Source organism: Vigna unguiculata, chromosome 1, assembly GCF_004118075.2.
Source record: "Vigna unguiculata cultivar IT97K-499-35 chromosome 1, ASM411807v1, whole genome shotgun sequence".
Lineage (NCBI taxonomy): Eukaryota > Viridiplantae > Streptophyta > Magnoliopsida > Fabales > Fabaceae > Vigna > Vigna unguiculata.
Genome location: NC_040279.1, coordinates 40,219,591 through 40,247,224, shown reverse-complemented (window position 1 = coordinate 40,247,224; position 27,634 = coordinate 40,219,591). Strand labels below are relative to the sequence as shown.

The window sequence follows — 27,634 nt, the reverse complement described above, 5'->3', positions numbered from 1 at the left end:
GAAATAGGAAGTTATAAAACATAAAAAATGAAAAAAAACAAAGACCGATTGGGTTTTATACATCTCAATAGATTCACGAAATAGGAAATTATAAAACATAAAAAATGAAGAAAAAAAAAGGACTGATTGAGTTTTATATCAAACTTATCGTATATAATTAAAAATTAAGAGTTAATAAAGATTGTATATCACTTCCCGTTGATTTCCTACTTGTTTCGTAGTATATATATTAATTATTTTAACACATTAAATGTATTCTATTTTGATTTAATAATTTATTTATTGAAAAGATTTTAGTGAGAACATTCCATTATAAGCAATTGTAGAGGAAAATGTTGACAAAGAAATGGCGAAACCATATCCGGAATCCACAGCAAATGACATGTTTCTGTGGGAGGCTCTAAAACTTTACTTTGCCTCCCAAGTTCAATATTATATTATTAACACAAACACATCAATATCTATCATATGTCAGTTTTACCCACTGAAACAAATACTACAAATTATAGATTAACAGGATTATTTATAAGTTTTAATATATTTTTCTATGATATTATTTTATTATTCACCAATATTACTCTAACTATTTATTGCTTTAAAAAGGTTAAACAGTACTTATCATTTTCAATAAATATTTTCTTGTCTTTATATTACATGTCCCCTACTATTGAATTGTTTCACAGCTACAATCTAACTCTTTAAATGTTTTTTTTTCAATTTATTTTGATATTTAATGCAATTAATATTTTTTAAGATATGTGGACCTTCTCTTCAAAACACATACATATCCATTAACAACGTGCTTATATATATATATATATATATATATATATATATATATATATATATATATATATATATATATATATATATATATATATATATATATATATATATATATATATATATATATATATATAACAAGTAATCACTCATTATAAAATTAATTATAGATTTATTAAATACATATTTGAAAGAAAATAAACAATTTAGACAATAAGTATTATCATTTTTTTTTTGTTTTTAATATAATAAAATAATTTATAGTTTTACAACAAATAACTATCATATTTTACTTTTAGTATAATAGAAAAAAAATTATAATTTTAGTACAAATAACTATTTTATGTGATGACGGTTAATTATTATTATTATTATAATTAAGTATGTGTTTGATCTTTAATAATTATCGTATATTGTTTATAAAGAAAAATTAACATTAATATATAATTATATTTTTACCATTTTTTTTGTTTTACAAATTTAAAAATTTAATAATCTCTTTAAGATTAACTACATATTAATATTGTTTAAAATAAATATACGTAATAATTATTAAAAAGCACTTTTAAATATTAACAAATTCAAAAAACAACTAAGAGAATTTAAATTTCTATATTCAAAATGTAACTCTTTATTAATAGGCCAGACAAAAACCCAAAACCCAATACGCGAAAACCGCTCTAAGATAGGACCATTATTCAGCATGCCAGAAAAAACATGCATATCTAATATACATTTATAAAAATAAATGTGTCTTTAATATATACACTTAATCAAACTTAATTTTAATTAATTAATTATTTATTTATTTATATATAGAAATTTGTGATCTTTGCGTCCAATATACGATTCAGTTAGTTATCGATTTAAATATGAGAACTGTTTTATCAATTTAAATAAATAAATATATATATATATATATAATAAATTATTTTAGCTGAAAATACAATAGTAGCATCCAAACCCGGAAAGTCCACAAAAATGGGATTCAAGCACGACGTTTTAATGGATCTTTCTTCCTACACCTTCAAGCATTTCTTCTGTATCTCCAAAAAATCTTTAAATTCTTAAAATACCCTTTGACCATTTAAAGAAATGCACGGACATCACACCCCCAAAAAATACTTCCGGATGTCGACTTCCGGAAGTCAAAATATATGACTTTCGGAAGTCAAAAATCATCACCGGAAGTCAAAAATCATCACCGGAAGTCGACTTCCAGAAATCAAAAATCATCACCGAAAGTCGACTTCTAGAAGTCAAAAATAATCACCGAAAGTCGACTTTCGAAAGTCAAAAAATCATCACCGGAAGTCAAAAAACATTACGGAAGTCGACTTCCGTATATTAAAAAAAAAATATTTTTTATTTTATTTAATTTTTTAAAATACATATATAAAATTATAAAACATTTAAATTTAAAAAAAATTACTTTAAAAAATAAAAAATAAAAAATAATAAAATTACTAAATAAAAAATTGAAAAACAAAATTGAAAAATAATTTAAATTCAAATAATAAAATTTTAAATAATTTAAAAATGAAAAAAAAAATATATATATATATATATATATATATATATATATATATATATATATAAACCGGAAGTCAGACTTTCGTATATATATATACGAACGGAAGTCGACTTCCGATATTAAAAATTATAAAATATATATATATTTTATAAAGTTTTATTATTTTAATTTAAATTGTTTTTCAATTTTATTTTTACTTTTATTTATTTTATTGATATTATTATAATTATTTTATTTATATATTTCATGTATATTATTTTATATTTTATTTGAATTTTTTAATTTTGCTTAAAATTTAAATATTTAATTTTAATCAAATTTTTAAAATTTTTTCAATTATATATTTTTTTTTATTTTTAAATTTAAATTTATTTTTATATAATTTATTAAAAATTTAATAAAAATAAAAAATAATTAAAAAAATTATATTTAAAATAACATATATTAATAATCAAATTTAAAATAAATTATATATAACTAGAATTCGATTTTCAAGAATATTCCTATTTTTTCTATTTTAAATTTGATTATTTATATATTATTTATATATGTTTTGAATATCATTTTTTTTAATTTTTTTGTATTTTTATTACATTTTTAATAAATTATATAAAAATAATTTTAAATTTGAAAATATAAAAAATATATAATTAAAAAAAATTAAATTTGATTAAAATTAAATATTTATATTTTAAACAAAGTTAAAAAATTCAAATAAAATATAAAATAATGTACATGAAATATATAAATAAAATAATTATAATAATATCAATAAAATAAGTAAAAGTAAAAATAAAATTAAAAAATAATTTAAATTAAAATAATAAAACTTTATAAAATATATATGTTTTATAATTTTTAATACTGGAAGTCGACTTCCGTTTGTATATATATATATACGGAACTCCGACTTCCGATTTTTATATATATATATATATATATATATATTTTCTTCATTTTTAAATTATTTAAAGTTTTATTATTTGAATTTAAATTATTTTTAATTTTGTTTTTTAATTTTTTATTTAGTAATTTTATTATTTATTTATTTTATTTTTTAAAGTAATCTTTTTTAAATTTAAATGTTTTATAATTTTGAATACGTATTTTAAAAGATTAAATAAAATAAAATATATAATTTCTTTTATATATGGAAGTCGACTTTCGGTGATGATTTTTAATTTTCAGAAGTCGACTTTTGGTGATGATTTTTTATTTTCGGAAGTCGACTTCCGGTGATATATTTTGACTTCCGGAAGTCTATATAATTTTGGAGGTGTGGTGTCTGCGGAGTTTGTTAAATGGTCAAAGGATTTTTAAAAAATTTAAAGAAAGTTTGGAGGTGTAGAAGAAATTTTGGAGATGAAGGAAAAAAGACCCCGTTTTAATTGAGGAAAATTCTATGGGCCTGTAAACCCTGATGCTAATACTTCGGCCGCACAACTTATTATTTTACTCGCTTTTCTGTAATTTCTATCAAAATTAATTTTCTTAATAGGGTTAGACTCTTACATATGATGGCAAATTAATTTTGCTGATGATTTCATGCTCAAGTAAATTACAAAACATAATTTCAAATAAGAAAATCATAACATTTTATCTTATCTGTCATTGCGAATAACATTAATTTTAAGTTCATTTCCGATATGTCAGATGGAGAATTTTACAACCCACTTTATTATTGGGAAAATAATTTTTTTTAAATAATTTTTTTTTTATAATTTAAGATAATATCTTTTAAATAATTTTTCATTTTTTAGTTTTTAATATTTTAAAATCATTTAAAAAATATCATCTTATTTTATATTAAAAAAATTATTAAAATTTAGTTGTTATAAACGATAAACTTATTTCAACGTGGAGTGGATGATTATCCCATTTTCTCAACATGCAAATAGGAAATGGAAACTGTTATGATCATCGAGGAATGTGCAAAGATACCCTGAAACATTTGAAATATTAGAAGACATTAATCTTTTTTATTAATTATTAATTATTAATACCAGACCTTTTACACTATAGCATCTTAAGATTTTATTTAATATATGTCGCAATGAACTTTGGACAATTCAAATTATCATAAAACACTAGTCTTCATTATTTTCGTGTTTCTTGAATTCAGAATGTGAAAAATGAATTGTAATCGGTGAAGATCCCAATCGTTTTTTTTTTCTTCTTAAACCAAAGTATTGCTATGTTCATGTATTTATGCGCAGTTTGTGTTTGAAACGAAAAACGTGTTCATAAAAAAATTATATCAATTAAAATATATACAATTAAGATATAAATTTTCAATCTAACTTAAAAAACTTTATAAAAATAATTTATAAGATAAAATTTATATATAAAATAAATTTGTATTGTCTTTAATTTTCCACATTGGTTTGATTTTGGTTAGTGAAACATCCCATGTAAATTGCGATTTTAGGGTTCATAATTAAGCTCCCACGTCATTTCATTCTTTATGTCACCAACTTTTTTTTTGTTGGATTTCTGTTTGGATTTTCTGCAGTTGGTCCATCGTAATATATGATGTCTAATTAAGCTCTTCAGACTTTAGATTAGATCATTGTATCTTTTAGTCGTAAAACTAATTAACAATTTTTAAGATTTATGATTCTCACACAATAAAACATAATAGAGTACGAATCTTGATTCATGAGAGATCTGTGAATATGTGTTCTTCAAATTTGTAATCTTGTGTACTCTTCAATCACCGTTTCTCAATCTATGTCTTTGTCTTTCTTTCTCTTCTCACACGTTCTTGATGGGTTACAGTGAAAAGAACTTTATGGCCAGAGATAGAACTCCTATTCCTTTTATAAACCAACGTCCATCAAGTTGGTTTTTATTTTATCTTTATCTTTGTTTTATTTTATTATCACTTCCCATAACAATAACCAATAAGTCTTTATATTTTATTAAATCACAATTGGATCATCATAATATTTCAAATAAATCACTAATAGGAATTAATTCGTCAATTAATTCTAACATTAGTTTCTTAAAATATTGTTTTAATTTATATTGCAATTATATCTCATCTGTTATTAATTATTGTAGAGGAAGTTCGCATTGAATTTTCAGACAATATTTTATTTTGGCAGGGAGAAAAAAATACACTGAGAAAGAAAATAGAAGAAAGAAATTGAAGACTCACCCGTAGATTTTGACGACAAAGCTGAGAAAAGAGAGTGAGAAAATTTGGGTTGCGTTGAACGAGTAAAAATAAAGACGATGTGAGCAGCGTGTGGCTATGGTGATAGATTTATTCGGAAAATCAAATTGATTTCTTATAATCACTTTTTTTCTCTTATTTAAAATGCATTTTCCTTTGTACACCTAAGACTCAGCATCCTTTCTTAAAATCACAAGTGCATGCTCACAAAAGGGAAAGCCCAACAACTCCTTATATGTCAATCGCCATCAACTTTCTTATCTCCATCACAATTTTTAAAAGTCTTATTCTATTATTATTGTGAAGTAAATATAGTTGGAAAATTATATTATTATCATCCTTTCATATTGAAACTTTCAAACACTTTTAATAAAAAATCATTTTCTGCCCATTTAATGGGTTTTTCATATCACATCTACATCTAAAATATAATATTTAACATTGACACATGGATTGATCTATTATTTGGTTGATACCATGATCATATATATATATATATATATATATATATATATATATATATATATATATATAAATAATATTTTTTTATAATAAGAAATTATTTTAAAAAATGAGGACAATTCGACGAGCAATATCATGTGATTAAGTAAATTTAATGATTCAACTAATTATCATCAAGATGGACAAGTTCTTATTAAGGACATGAAGTTTTATAAGAGATATTTATGAATTAGAGTTACTTGATGGAAAAGACGTCATAAAAACCTTTAACATATGAAATATTGTTAATTTTTGTTTTATTATAATTGATTATATTTTGCTTTTATTCACATACATATTATTTTACTTACAATGTTTTTTTGAAAGGATTACGATGAGACATGTACAAAAGAGACAATTATAGTATTAACTTACAAGTTACAAAAGGTGATTATGAATTATTTGAGGTAATTATGAATTGTTTGATGTATCATTTGATCAAGCTACAATTAAGAGAGTTATAAATCGTTTGGTCAAATGACATTAGTGTAATTGTGAAGCATCCTCGAAAAAAAATTGATTAAGAGACATTAAAGTAAGTATTAAGTATTTGATTATAGTGTTACATTTATATTCAATCAACCAACATCTATTGTCAAAAATGACAATTGTCAATTTATGCAAATTAAATATCTTTTATAATCAATCTTTCACCGATAATGTAAATTGAAGCTAATTAACACTTTTTTGCTACTTTTGCTTATCTAACCATTTATACACATTTTTTTTCATTATATGTAATCTAATGAGTCTATGCAAACCATTTTAGGATAACATTATACTCAATCAAATAATTCATATCTCTTAAAACATCCAATTTAACAAGGAGTTCACATTTATTATTTTGGTGTTAAGTCCAATTTAGGTCAGTAAATCAAAATACCAATCGAGTCAATGATAGGTAAAATGCCTAATTAAATGTATTTTATTATAATAAACGAGGAGTTTTGGTCTAAAAAAGTTTTAGCCTTACGCTATATCATGCTAAGACTAAGGGGGTTGTGTGGTGTTAGGCCCAATGCCAATTGGGTCAATAAATCCAAATACTAATTGGGGAAATGATGGGTAAAATGTATTCAATTATAAACATTGGGGTGGTTATACATAGGAGATAAATAGTCAAATAATAAAAGAAAGATATTAATAGTATTTTATTATAATAAATGAAGAGTTTTTGGAATACTAGGACAATAGAATTTTGGGGAGTCCAAATATGAGAAAATAAAATAGACTCTTATGATGTGTTTGGATCTGCGTGAGTACTATTAATGTGAATGGAAAGTGACTTGAAAACGTGTTTGAATCTGCTTGTTTGCACAGTATATTATTATGGATATACTAAACCCTAAAATATATGGATATTGATAACGTAGTATATTATTATATATACATATATAATTTTAATTTTAATTTTTATAATAATTAGTATTATATAATAATAATATTATTATTATTATTATTATTTAAATAAATATCTTTTGTATATGAATAAATTACATTTTTGTAATTTTAAATAATATTTATAATTTTATTTGAATATCATTTTTTTCTATTTATATTAAAGGTTAAAATGGTAATTATATAATTTATTGAATTTTATCAATCACGTCATAGACAAATTTTCATAAACCTTAATTCATATTAACTCAAATCGTACCATATTTTCTCTGATCCAAACAAACTCATCTTTAATTGTAAATCAACTCAGATCAATGTCTCCCAACTCCAAACACAACATTAAAGATGGAAAAAGACAAATCACAACTTTGAATACTCTAGAATAATCGATTTTGAATTTGCTACAACAATTATGACATTCAAACATTTAATTTAACTCTAATAACATGTTTTGATTAACAAATTGAGAATAAATAGTTATTTTGTATTTGATTGAAGACTGAAAACAACTTTAAGAAATAAAAAAAAAAACACACTTTTTCAATTCAAGTTTTATTTTCTCTTCTCTTGTGGAACCTATAATACGCAGATTTTATCATATGTTATACGCCGTATGGCACCAAACGCATATATATAAAACCTTTTTGAATGAAGAATATAAAAAAGAGGGAGAAACATGGCTCTTACGCAAACAGAATAAAGAAAGATGCTTCGTTTTTTCTAATCACTAAGGTTTTATCTTAAAAAAAGAATACATTATCGATTCGATTATTAAAAAATTAGTCATTGAATGCTTTACCAAGTCTCAAGAGAAAGAGATAAACCCTAGAAATTGATATATCAGAATTTACCCAAGTCAGCTGCGCAAGATAGCCTCCAAAACCCACTATTTTGTCCCATCTCAGATCATCACCTAAAAAAAGAAAAATGATATTTTGATCGAAAATATACAACAATGGCAATTCCCTATTATATATATATTTACTATATTTAATTTTCTATTGTATACATGTTTAAAAAAAAAAATACTAAATTAGAAACGCTTTTCAAAATATAAAATTAACAAATTTTAAAAATTCGGAATTCACAATCTTCATCTTTTAGGTGTCATAGCAATCTTTATCTCATACACATTTTGTCACAATCATAGTTTTATAGTGTTAAACCATTTTTAGAAAGACAAGAAAATTCAAAATCATCAGAAAAACTATAGTTTTATAGTCCTTAAACCATATTTAGAAAACGAAAAAAAAAATCAACTCTAAAATTAATAAATACCCATAATATTTTGTTGTGAATGTATTTTAAGAACAATGTGAGAAAGTTTCTTTTTTAATGTAACGTTTTATTAAAAATAATTTAAACGTCAGTCTAAATTTTATATAAATAATAAAATTAAAAGAAAAAAAATATAAATGTAATATCTCAAAAATTTTAGTTAAAAATGGTATGTAGATTAGACTCAAATTATATATATTACTAATCAATGAATCTTTGGATAAAATATAAACCCGATTCTCTTTGATCTAATATTTAGGAAAGAATGTATAGCTTTTTGACATTTTAGCATTTATGTTTTCCTTTATTATATCTTTAGAAGTTTATTATTTATTTAAATTTATTAAATTTTGATTATCGGTTAAAATTATCTTTATAATTTTTTATTGTGATTTCAAAATACATTGCTAATAATTTATTTTAAAAATTGAAAATATTTTAGTGCTGGGATAACATAAAAAATTCTACAGAAACTGAATTTAACGTAATGTAGTATTTAATGTTCATTTATTTAATCAAATGATTAAACTACTAGCACCTAATAATTTTAAGTGCTTTGAGCAGTTTGACTTTTGAAATAATAGTGTAACGCTGTTGCATTAATAATGATAGACACGCAATAATAAAGTTAAAAAGAAGATTTGGTTAATAATGTATTTGTTTAACTCAAATCTAATTCTCTAATTCACTGTTTCTGTTATTATCTTCATACTCTCCACTCTCCACTGTTTCTCACCTTGGTCGGCGGTGGCGACTCTCATTTTTGACCCATTCCATGCTGTACAATTTTTAATGGTGCAGGTTGCTGTTCAGAATTTTTGATTTGGCTTCTCTAACAATTGTGTCCATGTAGATGTTTAAAAATTAAATAAATCAAAAACAATTTATTATGTAATTAACAAGTTTAATTTTTGAAACAAATCTATACTCATAACATAATTTGCACAGGTAGAAAGAAATGCTGTTTATATATTTACATTGGCTTTAGTAGAACTTCTAATATCAAAGAGAATGAGTAATAATTTATACACAAATAATGAAAAGGTTTTTACACTATCATTATTTATCTAAGACAATAGTATATACAATGATTTTTAACTTTTATACTAATTATTTTAAAAATCATACTTATTATTGTTTATCATTGGTTGTTATTGTACTATACCCTAATTTTCACCACCTTGAAAAATAATTCACATATATATAAATGGATTGACTGGTTTTATAATAAACATTTTTGAACCTATATTTGTTTTCCTTTCTAGATCAATTAATATTTGAAACTTTTACATTATGTTTTATTATTATATCTTATATCGAATAATTAATGCCTTGATATTATAAGGATCATTTTCATTAGTAGTTAATAAAAAAAATATACGTAGTCAATTTGATTATTTTTTACAATAATTTTAAAAAACCATACTTATCATATTTTTTCTATAATTCATTTCTGTACACTAATAATAATGCATTGCAAATAAACAAATAGTTTTTATATAATATATTTGTGGAATTACAGTTTTATCTCGGGCGACTAACGTGCGTGTTGGTGACATTATTATTATTTTTTGGAGGATGGGTGTTGAAGTGGAGTTTAGATTTGGAATTATTTTTAATAATATAAAAATAATATAAATGGAAAATTCTATTGTGAGGGAACGCGTTTTCAAATATTTTTGTAATGTGTTGTATGGGTCCAAACTGGTTTCTTGGTCTAAGAACATGGTTTGGAGATTTACCCTTTGCCATATATGACAATGTTTTAGCAATTTCATATCTTTCGATACTTTTGAAGACTGGTACTTTTGGAAATCAACTTCCTTCAATCTCGTTTCTTTGAAGAAAAAATCGATCTGGATCGTGCTTTTTCTTTGCCCCAGTTGAGGTTTGCACGCTGCAAGAATGACAAAAAACTGGAAATCCAGCTGTTTCAGGGATCATCTGTTCCTTCTAGCGTTGTGTTTGTTGTTTCAGAACTTTAGTTCCTGTTGCTCTTTGAATGAAGAAGGTATTGAGCTTTTGCTTTGTGAAATTTTCTATTTTAGTGAGGTTATTTGTGTATATCTGAGGGGAAAATAAAGCTGAGAAGTGAGTTCTATTTGCAGGTAAAGCTCTTCTGAAGTTCAAGCAGGGAATAGTAAGAGACCCTTTTGGTGCTTTGTCAAATTGGGTTAACGATGAAGTAGCAATTAACCATTGTAATTGGTTTGGAGTTGAGTGCTCTGCTGGAAGAGTGGTAGTCTTGTAAGTTCTGATTTGTGATCTGTTTTAAGAAATTGAATTTATGTTTTTTTTTTTCTGTTCAATTTAATTTATGGCCCCAGAAAGAATATTTTTTTTTTTTAGATTTTATTCATCTGGGTCCTCAGATCAGAAATCCGAGTTTCAAATTTATACTTTATTTTTCTTTGTTATTAACAAACTGTTTGATTCGTGATTTTTTTAGTCTGCTAAAAAATCTATCATGCTTTTTTTTTTTTTTTATTGTAGTCTAACATCTCCTCAATCGAAATGTGCCTTGGTCTTGAATCTACTGATCCATAGAAGCTTGATATTGTCATTACAAAATTTTAAGACCTGTTTCCTGTTCAATAAAAATGACTGTTGTTAACATTGTTGGTTAGGTAGTATTGGCATTATTCTGATCAATAGAATATATTTTGTTTGACAGGAATTTGAAAGACCTTTGTCTTGAAGGAAATCTGGTACCTGAGCTCGCGAACCTTGTCCACATAAAGTCCATGTATGTTATCAATTTGTGTTGTTTGTTGCAACCAATTCCTTAATAAGTTCATTTTTCAAATGCTTTCAACTGTCTAGTAATCGTATGATGAATATGTTGCAGAATTTTGCGGAACAATTCTTTTTATGGAATCATCCCCGAAGGAATTGCTCACTTGAATGAATTGGAGGTTTTGGATTTGGGCTACAACAACTTCAGTGGACATCTACCTACAGATCTTGGGAATAATATTTCAATGACAATCCTGTAGGAAAAGCTCTCTGAACATTTCAAATCTCATTTTTTAAACTTATTTTCCTACTTTGTTCTTAGTTTCTTCTTATTGCAGTTTGTTGGACAACAATGAACATCTCTGCGGTTTCTCTCCTGAAATTAATAAATTGAAGTTGATTTCTGAATATCAAGTAGATGAAAGACTACTGAGTATGGCAGAAAAAGTGCCAGCTTGTACAAGAAGATTCGTCAAACGGTATGTCATTAAGCTTCCAAAAGGGCTCATCTCTAGTTTAGAGTTATAAGCCACGAGATACTTTCATGTATTTCTGGTTTCAGGTTGTGTCCATTCTATTTCGCAATCTCACTCTATCATTCTTTTTTGTGAAGGCACACTGGCAAAAACAAGAAAGGTTTAAGGAGGCTACTGCAATCTCCTCGTCATAGTCCTTTTAACCGTGCCGCTAGTTTTCCTGATAGTCCTCCTCCATCTTCTTCAGCTCCCTCACCGGCCCCAGCAACACCACCACCGGTTGAGGAGCCAGCTTTCACTGACCGAAATGATTCTGCTTCTAATTCTCTTTCTCCTTCTCCTCTGCCTGAACCACCATCTACAAGTGGCTCGTCAAAGAACAATCTTGTTGTTATTTTGGTTGGAGTTATAGGTGGTGTTGTATTTCTTGTCATTTCAAGCATTGGCATATATCTCTGCAAAACAAACAAGGTAGCTACTGTAAAACCTTGGGCGACAGGATTAAGTGGACAGCTTCAGAAGGCATTCATAACAGGTAAGTCTTAGCTGTTTATAAGTAATGATGTGGAGCAATGACTGAAAACAGTACATAACTTGCACACAACCACTAATTCATGAGTCATGAAATATCATCGAGAGAAAAAATAATTACTTTTTCAATTTGGTCCTCAGTCATCTAATAGATTTGGCTTGAATGTTATTTTTATGTATTGCATTTACTATTTCTGCCTCTTTACATGGATGACAGAGTTCTACATTTTCAGGTGTGCCAAAGCTGAAGAGATCCGAGCTTGAAGCAGCGTGTGAAGATTTTAGTAATGTAATTGGCACTTCTTCCATTGGTACAGTGTACAAAGGGACTTTGTCCACTGGTGTTGAAATAGCCGTGGCCTCTGTTGCAGTGACATCATCGAAAGATTGGTCAAAGACTTTAGAAGCCCAATTTAGGAAGAAGGTACTGTCACCTTAAAAGTTAAACGAAATTATTTGTAAATTTGCAACTAAGCTGCTATCCTCACTAACATTTTAAGTAATTGTGGTTTCAGATAGATACATTATCAAAAGTTAACCACAAGAATTTTGTAAATCTTCTTGGACATTGTGAAGAAGACGAGCCTTTCACCAGAATGGTGGTTTTTGAGTACGCCCCAAATGGAACACTCTTTGAGCATTTGCACAGTGAGTACCTATCATTTTGGTCTTATTATTACATAGAAAGTAAATTAATGGCTGAGCATCCCTATCTATGACCATAAAATTTTAATTCATTGGTTTAGAGATACTTCAGCATTCTGTTTAACAAGTTTTCATCTGTTGATACTTCATACATTCAGTTGTAGAAGGTTGTCCTCTTGTGCTCTACTATGATGTTACCCCATAGTTGGTTAGATTAGGACTAGTGTTCTGTCAGTCTGATAATTGCTATAGAAATTCTTCTGATCATTGAATTATTTATTTGCTTTCTGTATCCCTAGTCTCTACTCCCCGAGTTTACTTCTCTTTCAGAAGCAAGAAGAATGTTTTTTTTTTATGTATTTCATTTTGGCACATTCTATTGGTTTTGAAGTAGGAAACTGGCTGATGTATTTGATCTTCTTATGAATCCAGTAAAAGAAGCCGAGCACTTGGATTGGGAAACAAGACTTAGAGTTGCCATGGGCATGGCTTACTGCCTACAACATGTGCACCAGTTGGAGCCTCCTTTGGTTCTTGGCGACCTGAATTCTTCAGCTGTTCAACTCACGGATGATTGTGCTGCCAAAGTCTCTGATTTGAGTTTCTTAACTGAAATAGCTTCAGCGGTGATGAAATCTTCTGTTAGACAACACCCTGACATGACCCCAGCAAGTAACATTTACAGTTTTGGTGTTATATTATTTGAAATGGTGACAGGCAGGCTCCCTTATTCAGTGGACAATGATGGCTCACTTGATGACTGGGCTTCACAATATTTACATGGAAATCAGCCCCTCAAAGAAATGGTGGATCCATCTCTGGCGTCCTTCCAAGAAGAACAGCTGGAACAAGTTGATGCTTTGATCAAATCTTGTGTGCATCCTGATCCAAAGCAAAGACCATCTATAAAAGAAGTTTGTTTGAGATTAAGAGAGATAACAAAGATAACACCCGAGGCAGCTGTTCCAAAACTTTCTCCACTTTGGTGGGCGGAGCTTGAGATTGCCTCGGTAAATGGAAACTGAAATCGTTTAATCAGGTTGTAAGTATGAAGTTCTTATCCTCTTCCTTTTTCAAATCGGTGAAGGCACAAAAATGTATTCACCTGTACATTAACACATCCCGTGTTTCATCATAGAAGAGTGGCAAATCACATGTACATAAGGGAGAGATCTAAATGTGATTTTTTCTTTCTTTGGGTGCTTCGTTTGGTTATGTTTATGGAATTAAACTAACAAAAAAAGCTTCAAATATCAGTTAATTTCAGTTTCGCAGTTTGTTTATTTGGCGATCCACAACTGTTTTCAATTATATTTCTCATCAGCTACATTACAACCATTACTCATTTCTCTCCCTACTTCCATATTTTCTATTTTCATAAACAATATAATCTAATTTGTTCTGATCAACAAAAATGGTTAATATAATGTTATACAGTTGACAAAATGATATTTTCTTTGAAAATGTGAATATGGATTAAATTATTAATGTTTAACTCATGATATGACAATGTGATGACAGTTCCATATAAAGAATAAGGTTGTGATAGTTGAAGTTTTGATAATCTAGATGGACAAGGTCAAAGTCTATGGGGTTTTTTGTTAATATTCTATGCTGAAGTGTGAACAAAGATTGTTAGCAAAATGACACCTACAAAGTACAAGTTTCCGAGCTGTAGCCTGCCAATAGAATAATGGGTGGCTGAAAATTTCAATGGCAGCTGCATGAATGACTGGTTCGAGTATGACTTGGAAGCAGTGTTGCTTTTGCTATACGACAGTTGTTAATTGAAGATAAAAACAGACTTGACCTTAACCTATGCATTGCTCATCAGGCTTCAAATTTCAACCACGAAAGAAACTGTATACAAATCTAGAATAAAAAAGATGATGGTGTCAATATCATTGCTAACTTTAATTGAGGAAGAGAGTATATAGGTGCACCGAATTTTGAATTTTTTTATTAACTGACATCATGGATTTTGAAAATTCCTCATTTATAGCTTAAATTATGATTACTTATCAATAGGACATTTTCTCTTATTACCCTCGATGCTGTAGTGAATTTATAAAGTGGAAAAATCTATTGTTATTTATCACTTGTGTTACAGTTTTGTTCTTGAAAAAAAACATGGCTATTCCTTGGTTTTCATATTACATTTAGAGTAATAGGAAACGCAGACATTCTTTTCAACCCAACGAACAAAGTCACAATTAAAGAAGTTACGAGGTAGATTATAATTCACCTTTGTCCAGACACACTGAACAAAGGAGCAATCTTTTAAAATATGCAACTCGTTCTCCACTTTTCATGCAAAGAATGCATACCAGACTTTGCCAAACGTTCAAATAAACATCTTCTCTCAAGTGGGATCGTGTTTTTCTTTTTTTTATATATATTTAAATGCTTAACAAAAGAAATAAAGAATAAGTCTTCAATTTTGTTTTCTAAAGATGTGTGCACCACTGTATCAATTTTCTAAAAAAGAAAAAAAAAAAATCCTAACTACCAGTTTCAAATTTTAAAACTTTATCGTACTATTCATCTCAACGGTCACTCTTTTAATCTAAAAGATTTATTTATTTTTATTACCAAGCCACTCCCTCCTCATTTTAAAATGGAGCATAAGTGTTGATGAAATGGTTTGCATGAACTAATTTTACGATAAACTAATTCTTTCAAGAATTAAGTTAGTGACCACAATTTTAGAAGACTTAGGGTGTGTTCTTTTGGGAGGATGGATATGGAGGAGAGTGTGAAGATGAATTTGTGTAGATTTGGGTGGATGAATTATTGTGTTTTTTTTTAGTGGATTTAAAAGGTAAAGTGGGTGGATTTGGAGATAAATTTTATAAAAGTTAGTCAAATATTTTATTGATGTGATAGATAAAATAAATTGTAAAAATAGATAAAATTAGAAAGTTACAAAAATACCTTGATGGAAAAAGAGAATGATTTTGTAATTTGATGTTATAAAAATAATTATAATTAATTATTACAAATTAAAAAATATTAAAATTATATAAAATTTTAAAATAAAAAAATTAAATTTTTATGAATGTAAAAAAAATTATACAATTAAATTTTAAAAGAAAGTTAAACAATTAAATTTTAAAATAAATTTATATAAAGTTTAAAAAAAAGTAAAAAAAAGTTTTAAAAAAAATTTAAAAAAAGTAATAAAAAAGTAAAAAAAAAAGTAAAAGAAAATTAAAACCATCGACATGGTGTGGTAACCGGTGTCGTCCTTCACAAAACAAGGCACCGGTACCATCCCCTCTCATAACACCACAACACATCAGTGCCATCCCACTCTATAACACACAACACTGCAACATGGTTTGGGAAAGAGAAACAAAAATCGAAGGGTAATTTGGTAAAGAAGTGATTATACTCGCTTATCCTCTCATTTTTTGAGGGGATGAAATAATACATTCATCCCTCAAATCTTCGCTCATATATTCCTTCAAACGACTAAAATCGAACACGCTCAAAAATCAAATTTGCACTCTCAAATTGACTGAAACAGTGAAACACCTTCAAATGAACAGGTCGTTACTTCTAAAAATTTACTCTCCAAAGAAATTAAGAAGACATGATTCGAAAATGATGAATAGGAGAAAAGTAAGAATTGATAGATTTTATAATTTTCTCATCTCATCTTACATGGACTAATTTGAGGGTGATTAATGGGTAAAATACTATTTTACCCTCAACTCATTTCTACTTTTTTATCAAGTATGCGTGTGTTTCTCTTTAAAATTATGTTTACAAAAATAATTAAAATTTCAAATTTGTAAACTATTTAGCAAAAAAAACATTATGTATGTATGTGGCATTTTTATTATCTTGTATTAAAATTATTATTTATTTTCTAATTTATTGGTTTAAATATTTTTTATAAAATAAATCTAACTCATCTAAATATAAATTTAGATTGCTTTCAAAATCAAAGACAATTTGACAATCTTGCTTTCTTTAAATTAAACTTAATTTTTTAATATATTACATCAATCAAATCACTCACAAACTTATCTTTTAATCCAGTCACTCTCACCCCCAAATCCTTAGATATAAGAATACAAACTTCACTCTCTAATCCACTCAAATTCATCATCTTTCTCCCTCAAATACATACATACATACATACATACATACATATATACATACATACATATATACATATATACATATATATACATTCTTCAGATCACTCACAAATGTTAATGCAGTCACTCTCACCCCTAAATCCCTTAAATATAAGAATACAAACTTCACTCTCTACTCCACTCAAATTCATCGTACTCTCTCAAATCAATCCATACATATATACATATGTATATATTTTTTTATGAGTTCCTTAATATTTCTTATATGTTAAAATAAATAAGTAACTCGGTTAATAAATGTTGAGTAGAAATTATTTTACGATATAATTATATTAAAGTTAATGTCAAACACAACGTATTTGTGTTAAATAATCATTTGTATGTTATAGATATTTTAAGAGTTTAAAGAAATCTACTAATAAATTGGAAATATCCATATGTCAGTATTTCTTTTTCATACTAAACGTATGTCACATATATAAAGAGAAGTGAATCACTGTTATATGTTAATACTGTTACAGAAAAAAAAATAAAAATAAAAACATCTAATATACATTATCATATTGCTAGAAGGAATTGTGAATCGGCTATATTTCTTTAGAGGAGTGTGAAACTATTATTTTTCTTCATAGAACATGAAAACATGTAGATGGCAAAAGATGGCCGTCACGTATACAAGAGTTTTATTAGCCCCAAAGTGGATGGCACGTTGATATGCTTTATTATATTATCAATTCAACTAAGTCCTCCCAAAAAAAAAAAAATATATATATATATATATATATATATATATATATATATATATATATATATATATATATATAGATCTACACAATGTATCATCAATTGGTAGTGAGCCTTAGCCTCTGAACTCTTCCTAGTCACTTCAATTGAACCCTTAGGAAATGGCTGGCAGGTTCATCAGTTTCCTTTCTCTGTTACTTCTTCTGGTGGCTTTCTCTCACACACAAGCCACTCCAGATGTTCCAAAAACAACAGAGAAGAAAATAGAAGTGGTGGTGGAAGCTACGGTCTATTGCCAGAGCTGTGATCACTTTGGAACGTGGTCTATGATTGGTGCCAAGCCCATTCCTTCAGCCAAAGTAAGTGTTACCTGCAAAAGCTACAATGGTCATGTGAGCTACTATAAGGTCTTTGAGACAGACAAAAATGGTTACCTTTATGCACCACTGCAAGGGTTCAAGATGCAGCATTATGTACTTGACCACCCCCTCCATGCTTGCTACGTGAAGCCTGTTTGGTCTCCTCTTGAAAGTTGCAGCCTTCTCTCCAATGTCAATTATGGTCTCAATGGGGCACCTCTTCGTTATGAGAACAAGAGATTGCACGGAAGCAAGTATGAGGCTGTCATTTATGCTGCTGGTCCCTTAGCTTTTCGTCCCTCTGAATGCTCAAAAACTCACTACTAATCTCTCAAACAATTACCTTGACCATGCATTCAGATTCCCTTGATCATGATTTTATTGTTTCCTATTATTTGTGTCTAGATAGTACTCAATGTGGAGATGTTTTCTTTTTATAATTTTTTTGGTGTATTCCTTTCTGATATTTTGCTGTATTAAACTAAATTGCAATGTTGCTGTGGTTATTTAATTTGTTTCTTTGAAAACGAAAAATTGTTTTCTACATTCCAAGCTTTAAGTTCCATAGACATTGCAAGTATGCTAAAACTTATCAAATCAGTACAACAACTGAAACCTTTCACTCAAATACTTCAAACAGAATCAAATTCTGCTTACATATTAGAAATCAGAGGTGGCATTCAAAATTACCTTATTACTAAAAATTCAGGGGCATGTTAAACATTTTGTTTATATCGTCCATGGCTTCCTTTGTGAGAAGAGTTGGCTCAAACAAATCAGATTCCTTGGACTTTCCATGCAATTTCCGTGTTGGTGGTGGTGGAACTTGCTGTTCCAGGTGGTCATCGTCAGCAAGGATTGAAAACCCACCGAAGTCATTTCCCTTATTGCTCTGGGGTGCTTTCTCCTGCTTGGTGATTCTTCTTTTCCTAACAAAATCTATCGGCTTCCCAAACATGTTATTTATATCATCCATAGCTTCCTTCAAGTTGATGGTGGGGTCCACTAAACCGTGGTGACAAACATTTTCCACCTCTGGTTCATCCAAAATGGTGGAACCAACAAATTTGCAAACGACTGTATCCTCTCTGAACTTTGAATTACGACGGCTGTCAGCATCCATGTCACTAGATTTTTCAGAAGTAATATCCTTGGGGCGGAGAAAAACGAAGCCATTTGATTGCGAAGCCGATGAAGCAGAACCACCTTCAGACAAATTCGCATTACTGGTCTCAGAATGTTCTTCACCATCAATGTATATCTGGAACGGTTCTTGGTGAGGTTGGCTGGCTTCAGTCCTTTTCTGAAGTGATGATGAACCGGATGTTTTGATTCCATGATCCAGGTTTTCATCAACAAAAACCTCAAACTCGTTCTTTGTACTACGACTTTCTTTTGAATGGTTTTTATGAGATTTCCTGCGCAATGGAACAGTCTCCAATGGCTCCCGGAACATGCTGTTGATGGCATTCATGGCCTCCTTCATATTTATTGTAGGATCCACCAATCCATGATGGCATGCATCTTCTGCTTCAGACTTTCCAACCATGGCAGTGTCAACAAATTTGACTACAACTGTATCATCACCACGAAATTTCTTGCTTCCCTCTGTTTTCTTGTCATCGGAACTCTTTGCTGACAAAGGCCTCCTGGCAGCTTTTGCTTCCTGATGCTTCAGGAGATCCTTCTAAATTAGGTAACTGAACGTCATTAACAAAAACAACACAGATATGATCACATGAAGGTAAAAAGGATGTCACTAACCTGGGTTCTCTTATTACTTTTTCGCTGCTCCATACGTTGAAGAAATTGTTCATATGATTTCTGCAATTTATCTAAAGGTTCTGCAAGGCTGTTCAGAAAAGACAATGATTCAAAATTTCTTGAATAGAGGGGCATATCATTCTATTACCAATTAAAGTACTAGGTAGTATTTTGCTGAACTAATATACTAATTTGAAATTATAAGGAGAAATTCATCGAAAATGATGTATGCACCAAGTTTCAAGTATAATCTAACGGCAACTTCATGTGATTTCGCTGTGCCAATCTCTCCAAAGCACCAAACCTTACAATAAATTGAATACGAAACTTGATCTATTCAAAGGTGAAAACGTTAGCTAAATGGTTAAAAATAGTTAGTGTTGCATATCAATCGTATCTGCAAAGGAAAGATTATAGAGTAGGGATATGTGTCTTGGCACTTGGCAACAATCAAGGAACCATGTCAACTCATTGCACGCTAAGTTTATCCCACTCATCCACTCAACACAACAATCAAAACAATTAAACTGCACAACTTACTTCTTCACTCCCAGATGGTACATTTTCTCTGCTTCATCGTACTTCTTGCACTTTTCGTAGTAAAGAGCATAGGCTTGGTAGAATTCACTACGTTTTGTCCCAATGCGATTAAGCTCCATGGTACTCAAAAGTGTTTTTGGATCACTCACAAAATCCATCTATATGGGAGAAAATCATTATATGTCGATAAATCAACTAATAATATAAAAAATAAAACTTTATGCTTCATTTTCCAAACCCATTTCCGCAAAAAGGGAAGGTGAGAGGAGGTGGGATTGGGGTACCAGATGGAGCCACACTCGAATATAGCGCATGTCGTTTCTGTAACGTCGATCGAGCTCGAAGGTGTGAGCACATTTCTGCAAGAACGCCGGTAGTTTTTCCTTTAGGATTTTTGGAGGAAGGGTATCCTTTATCTTTCGGATCGCGCTGCGAGTAACGTTGTGAATGAATGAATAAACAGAGAAGTGAAGCGGAAAACAGAGAACGAGAGTGGGAATTGAGGAATACCGAAGCCATGGGAGAAGAGGGTCTTTGCCGGTGTAGGAATGGATGTCTGATATTAAGGAAGATAAGAGTTCGTCCAAGTTCGCCATTTCCAAATTGAATCTGCGGCGGCGGTAGCGGTGGTTGTCGTGAACTTGTGGTGGTCCTCGTTTGAATTTGAGACTGAGCGGCAATGAAATGCTCGAGAGGAATTTTATTTGTTTGAGTGTAGATGGTGGGCCGGACCAATTTAGCCTCAGAAGTAATATGGCCCAAATTCCTTAAAAGACCAATTTTGGGCCATAACTTTCTACAGCACCCCCATAATATGTTTTCCATTTTGCTCTGTTTGTATTATTTGGAAGTCATTTGACATTTAGGAGTATATTTTAACTTTTAAATTATACAATTTAAAAATATTTAAAATAAAATATTATTTTCAGAACGGACAATCTAAAAAATATTTTTAATTTCTAAATTACATAATTCAAAAATAAAAAAATACCTTTCGAAGTATACAATTTAAAAAGAAATAAAATAAAAGAAGAATATATGCAGGTGCATAAATAAAGAAGAAACTGCCCCAATTTTGTTGGGTTTGAATTAATAGCTTAAAAAATAATTAAAAAAGAATGCATATGAGTTAAAATGTATAAAAAACATATTTTACTGTGGTTAACTTATATAAATTAAATAATCACACAAAAAAACAAGAATAATTTTTTCGATTCTAAAAAGATGATTTTATTTGGATTTATCAAACTTTTTATGAATTAAAAGTTAAATTCCAAAAATAAAATTAATCATCTGTATCTGTATATAAAGAGGATTCTCTTGTATTTATTTTTCATAATTCCAACTTTATCTTTTCTATATATAAAGAGGATTCTTTTATATCTATTTTTCATAATTCTAACTTTATCTTTTACAATATAATTATTTGTTAAATATTTAAAAATTAACTTTTTTTCTTTGTAAAAAGGATTCTCTTGTATCTATTTTTCATAATTCCAACTTTATCTTTTACAATATAATTATTTGTTAAATATTTAAAAATTAATTTTTTTCTCCTATTTATCAATCGTTATTTTTTCATATATTTTACTTTATTTTTTATAAATATAATATAATTTTATTTATTAACTTAATATCATCAATTACTAATATAATATCATACATATTCAAAAAATCATACACACATGTTATTGCGCATGTGTTTACCCTAATTGAATTTAATGGGTTTACTTCTTATGCAGTTAGACTAAAAATACAAATTTATTTAATTACCCGGAGTTGACTTATCTAATAAATTAAAATGTACGATTACATGGCATATTTAATTTAATATATTTTTTAGCTAAAATAATATTTTTATTAATGATTTTAAACTACACGTTCATAAAATTTTAATTCATAAAAATCGAAGTTAAATTTTATAACATTCCTTTTACTACAAGCATCAGTTCTATGTATTTGCAATTTTAAAAAATACAGACACTGATTATTGGAAAAAGAAAGAAAAAAATGCAAAAAAACTTGATTTGGCGTTGCTTTTGCTTACTCACTAACACAACAGAACCCAACTCACTCTTCAATCCCTCCAATTCACCACGTAAACTGCCTCCGAATCCCATCAATGGAAAACTCGGACGAAAGAAACGAATCACTTCCCTTCTCTCCAAACCCTAACAATGCCGACGACGACGAAATCGACGAACAAGAAGACGAAGAGGAAGAGGAAGAAGATGACGGTCACGACGACGTCGTTTCGCACGAGCCGTACAATCGGAACGACCGATCCTCATTGTCGAGTTTGCGCGAGCAGCGTTCAAAGCTGGAAACCCTCTCCCGGCGATTGGCTTCGGAGTTGGTACCTATCCGCGTCCACGATGTGCTGATTCGAGGCAACACCAAGACCAAGGATTGGGTGATCGAGGCGGAGCTCAAGCTTCTCCAGGACGCCGCCACCGTGCAGGAGCTCATTCGCGCCTCCGAAATCGCCCTCGCCAGGCTCCGTAGCCTCGAGATTTTCGAGTCCACCGAGCTCACGCTTCAGGCTGGGCCGCCGGAGCTGCCTCACACCGCCAATGTCATCGTCGATGTCGTCGAGACCGCCAACAAAGTCTCCGGCGAATTCGGCGTTTACACCAAACCCTCGGTACAATCTCGCTCTTTATTATAGTTTCGTGTGTGATGTTGTGATTGCTCAAGTTTGAATTGATTCAATGTGAGTCTCTGAGCGATGATTGCGTTATTTGAAGCTTTCAAAGAATTTGTGATTAATAATAATTTATATGAGAATCCATTTGTTCTTAGGTTTGAGGATGTATCTTTTCATTTCAGATGCTTGTGAGCAAATCTGTAATAAAGAAAAAAATATTTGGGTATCCTTGGACTAGGTTTATCTTTGTAGTAAAAGCTTCATTTCTTGATCTTCTGTTCTTCCATAAAATCTTGGTTTTATTAAATTGTAAAGAAAACACACACTCTTCCTGCTCTTAGGAGGTCAATGTCATCGTCTAGTATGATCTTTGACTATTATCAACGGAGGCATTAGACAAATACTGACCTGCTTGTCCTAGATTATAGTATCAGGGATTTAAGGGAAGTTGACTTTTCTGCTTATTGCAACAAAACAAAACAAACAACCATGTACCCTTGTTTTATTTCTTGGCTAATGTTGTTATGCTTAGGGATGAGCAGGAGTTATTTTGAATAGTGTCAAGAATCTGAAAGGGTATACTTATGGGTATAAAGTAGGAAGAAACTCCAAATTCTTTGGCTTACAACTTGATTTTTCTCTTCATGGGTGGAGTGGGCTGTGTCTTTAGGTCCATTAGAACGGTGATCTCAATTTCTAATGGTTCCTTCTGGTACTTATGTCAATAAGGAAATCAAGATACAATCTACGTGTAATTGCATTATCTAATAATTGTTGGGATTTTTAAAACGTTATCAGGTTGGGACAAATATATGATTAATTTCCTGTTGATAAAATATAAGGTTCTGATCGTGACTATGAGTTTTCTGCTATAATCTTTTACGTGTGGGGGAGTACAACGTTTCTGTTTCAGCCTTGCTTTATTGGAAGCTGTATATTGGTCTGATGAGTATTTATTGGTCTTAATAAGCTAATATATATGTTTTCATTTTGAAAATGTTGCAACACTCTTGTAGACAAGTTCGTGGACTGCTGAAGGGGGTCTTAAGTACAAAAACTTGTTAGGTTATGGTGATCTATGGGATGCCTCTTTGGCCTATGGTGGAAACCAAGCAACAGAGGTGAGTGTAGGAGTGTTTGCTCCAAGACTGAAAGGGTTGTTAACTCCTCTTGTAGCACGACTTTCCATGCTTTCCCAAGATTGGCAAGAGTTTTCTTCATACAAAGAGCAGCTGTTAGGATTGTCTCTTGGCTTAATCTCAACCAGGCACCATGACTTAGTCTACACTCTTGGATGGCGTACCTTGACTGATCCATCTCAAATGTCATCCAGGTCTATAAGGAGGCAGCTTGGGCATGGTTTATTATCATCTTTGAAGTATACATTTAAAATTGACAGGAGAAACTCGCCAATTAGGCCTACAAGTGGATATGCTTTTCTGTCCACTACTCACTTTGGTGGCCTTACACCAGATCATCGGAGCTTGCGATTTCTGCGCCAGGTGCAATTAGATCAATTTCTTGTCCATTAATTAATCAGCTGAAATGCAATTGTATATGTCATGAATAAAACTTTATACTCTCTATCAAGTGATGGATACCAGTGTAGTAATTGTTAAAATAATTTTGGGGTGTTATACTTTCTAATTTGATGAAGACAAGAACTTTTAAAGGAATTGATTGTTATAACTATATGTGTAATTAATTGATTAATTACTGCAATTAGGAGGATTTGATTTTGCACAAATTTTTATTCCCAAATTTACTTCCCTATAACTTCTATTTGGGATATTCTAATTAGAGTATGTATGTTTGTAGCAATCTATGCATGTATTTGTTGGAGCAATAGAAAATAATTTCTCATTCTTTACCCTTTAAATATTCCAATGAGCTAGATTTAAATTAAGGATTTGGAAACCGTGTTTAAAATGTCCTATTCTTTTGGGTATGGGCAGAGTTCATCTTGGACATTTTGAAAAATATAGAACCTGGGATCTGTAATAACATGTTTCCTTTCCTGTACGCATTTACATCATTCAGTTTTAATTTTTCCAGTTGTGCAGACAGTGCATCGGGTGCTTGTTTGACCAAGTGTTGCCTTTCCACACAATGAAAGAATGCCCATGCTTTGTTTTAGTAGGATGATGCTCGTACAAGTTGAAGAACAACTTATTTTGTTATACCCACTATTTGAAAAACATTGGCACTAGTACATGGTTGGCTGCATATGGCCTTATGCTTCTTTAGTGGCTGCTATATATGTTTTGGATTGTGGTAACCAATATATAGGAGGGTGTAAAATTTCTACACATTTTTTTAAAATGTTGGGAATGGGGCAATCTTAACATTAACACATGTATAACAAGCTGTGGTAATCCCTCAATTGTCCAATATATTGTTTTTTCTTTTTGTTCATTTTAGATATATTTCTTTTCTTAACTATTTGGATTCTCTTAATGCAGGAATTTGATGTTCGCTGTGCCATCCCCTTTGGGTTTTATAACACAGCTCTTAACCTTGGGATTTCAGCTGGTGTCGTTTTTCCATGGGGGCATGACTTCATGAACAAGCCATCTCCTCTTCCTGAAAGGTTTTATTTGGGTGGTGATTTCTCTCCAGTTTGCACCCTAGGAGGGCCAATAACATTGTGGGGGTTTAAAACTAGGGGATTAGGTCCTACTGAACCACGAAGGAGAAATAGAAATGAAATTATTGATGACAATGACGATTCCTCTAAATGGGACTTCGTTGGAGGAGATGTTGCTGTTACGGCATTTGCAGACCTGTCTTTTGATCTCCCAGTTAGGTGGTTGAGAAATCATGGAATCCATGGTCATCTTTTTGCTGGTGCTGGGAATACTGCAAAATTGACTCAGAATGAATATAAGCGCTTTTCACCTCAGAAGTTCTTAGAATCATTCCGAACATCAGTTGGATGTGGTTTTGTTGTTCCTACTAAGCTTTTTCGCCTAGAGGTTAGTTAATGTTTCAGTTACTCTTGCATATAATTGAGCAGATGGTCAAACTATCCAATCATATTTTTTGGTAAGGCCAGAGAGATCATGATTTTGATGGAAGAAGTCTTTGGGATAGTAGTCTTGTTTGTTATATTTGGACTTTGGGCAAGTTGTGTAGTTTTTCATTTTATTTTCCTTGAAATGTGACTCTGAACATAACACTTAATATTTTGCTTATAAAATTATCTCCGGCAACAATTTATCCAAGTTTTGATATTGTTGCAAATCCCCTGAATTTTTTTGAACTATTTCAACTGCTGAATATAATTTAGGGGAACGGTCAGTTTTGGTTACAAGATTGACAAAGTTCGGCAGAGTTATTTAATCTCGTTTCTTATGCGCCTCTGCCCCCTCTCCTGGCCTTCTTCCTAATTTTGTATTTTATTGTTATTTATCAAATTAAATTTTCATTTTCACATTTACCATTGTTTCAGGGTAACTTCTACTACGTGCTAAAGCAGGATGAACATGATCGTGGGAAGACAGGATTTAGGTTCAGCTTCTCAGCTCCTTCATAGAGGCAGAGTTCGAAATTGAGATTCTTTTTCTTTTTATTTTACTCTCAATCACTAAACATTTTTTCTGTCTGTCAATGGATGGCTAGTACTATTCTCTGTCGTTTAAAATCCTGACTGAAAATCGAGAAAGGACACTGTCTCAGCGTAGAGGATTTATAGGATCAGTTTTTGGAGTTGACATTCCCTTGAGGGTCATAGCATATAAGCTGATGCTCATTGCATGGCGATGGTGTATGAAATTCAGAATTATGCAACTTTATAAGGCCTCGATTGGCACTGATAATTCTCATACTTTGTTTCTTCGACTTAAATAAATCGCTAACACTGGTTGAGATCATTCTTGTGGACTTTTATCCCATTGTCTTCGAAATTGAGACTGCAATTTGGTTTTGTTCTAGTGACTTGTATATTTGTTGGTTATACATAGTTTGAGTTAGACAATGATTTCTTTATCAAATATTATTCATGCTAACAATAAATGAGTCACGCCCTCAAAGGCATCCGTAACATTTGCATAATTAATGGGCAGCGTAGTCTATTCATTAAAAATGTGTTTGAATTAGTGGGTGAATTTTAGAGGGTGGAAAATAGTATAGACGAAGGAAAAAGTGGGAAGTGAAGTTCTTTAGAATAAAAGAAAGAGGATGGAAAAGTCGGTGAAAAGTTTGAAAATGATTTAATTGATATTGATATTTATTTTAGTTTATTACTTTAATATGAAACATATATCAATGAAATATTTAATTTATTTAATTAATTATTTAATGTTTTCATTTTAATTATTCATTTTATTATAATTGTTAAATGTATTTATAATATTTAATTATTATTTATATTTATACATTTCAATTATTCATTGTTATATATCAATTTAAA

The 27,634-nt window shown here is 29.9% G+C and overlaps 4 protein-coding genes across 7 annotated transcripts; 3 read left to right on the top strand and 1 right to left on the bottom strand.

Annotated features, from left to right (window-relative positions):
• The first annotated feature begins 10,346 nt into the window (after positions 1-10,346).
• On the top strand, positions 10,347-14,343 carry LOC114192628 (probable inactive receptor-like protein kinase At3g56050). Its single transcript, XM_028082409.1, has 9 exons — positions 10,347-10,683; positions 10,781-10,919; positions 11,347-11,418; positions 11,521-11,664; positions 11,747-11,887; positions 12,022-12,419; positions 12,649-12,839; positions 12,931-13,063; positions 13,493-14,343. The coding sequence occupies exons 1-9, from the start codon at positions 10,578-10,580 to the stop codon at positions 14,083-14,085; spliced, it is 1,917 nt and encodes a 638-aa protein (XP_027938210.1). The 5' UTR covers positions 10,347-10,577; the 3' UTR covers positions 14,086-14,343.
• Positions 14,344-18,013: 3,670 nt separating this feature from the next.
• LOC114177651 (non-classical arabinogalactan protein 30) lies at positions 18,014-18,816 on the top strand. Its single transcript, XM_028063088.1, has one exon. It carries the CDS (start codon positions 18,075-18,077, stop codon positions 18,597-18,599), a length of 525 nt encoding a protein of 174 aa, XP_027918889.1. The 5' UTR covers positions 18,014-18,074; the 3' UTR covers positions 18,600-18,816.
• Positions 18,805-21,236, bottom strand: LOC114177629 (probable inactive serine/threonine-protein kinase bub1). Of its 4 annotated transcripts, none has more exons than XM_028063060.1 (5): positions 21,087-21,236; positions 20,861-21,005; positions 20,577-20,734; positions 20,037-20,124; positions 18,805-19,956 (listed from the first exon to the last, which is right to left on the bottom strand). In XM_028063060.1, exons 1-5 carry the CDS (start codon positions 21,170-21,172, stop codon positions 18,970-18,972), a joined length of 1,464 nt encoding a protein of 487 aa, XP_027918861.1. In that variant the 5' UTR covers positions 21,173-21,236; the 3' UTR covers positions 18,805-18,969. The 4 variants fall into 4 exon arrangements, with proteins under 4 accessions (XP_027918861.1, XP_027918869.1, XP_027918877.1 ...); XM_028063068.1 differs by having other exon boundaries at positions 18,805-19,944; XM_028063076.1 differs by having other exon boundaries at positions 18,805-19,938.
• A 1,353-nt stretch (positions 21,237-22,589) lies between these two features.
• On the top strand, positions 22,590-27,114 carry LOC114185896 (sorting and assembly machinery component 50 homolog B-like). Its single transcript, XM_028073844.1, has 4 exons — positions 22,590-23,220; positions 24,240-24,725; positions 25,686-26,198; positions 26,675-27,114. Exons 1-4 carry the CDS (start codon positions 22,699-22,701, stop codon positions 26,756-26,758), a joined length of 1,605 nt encoding a protein of 534 aa, XP_027929645.1. The 5' UTR covers positions 22,590-22,698; the 3' UTR covers positions 26,759-27,114.
• The last annotated feature ends 520 nt before the right edge of the window (positions 27,115-27,634 follow it).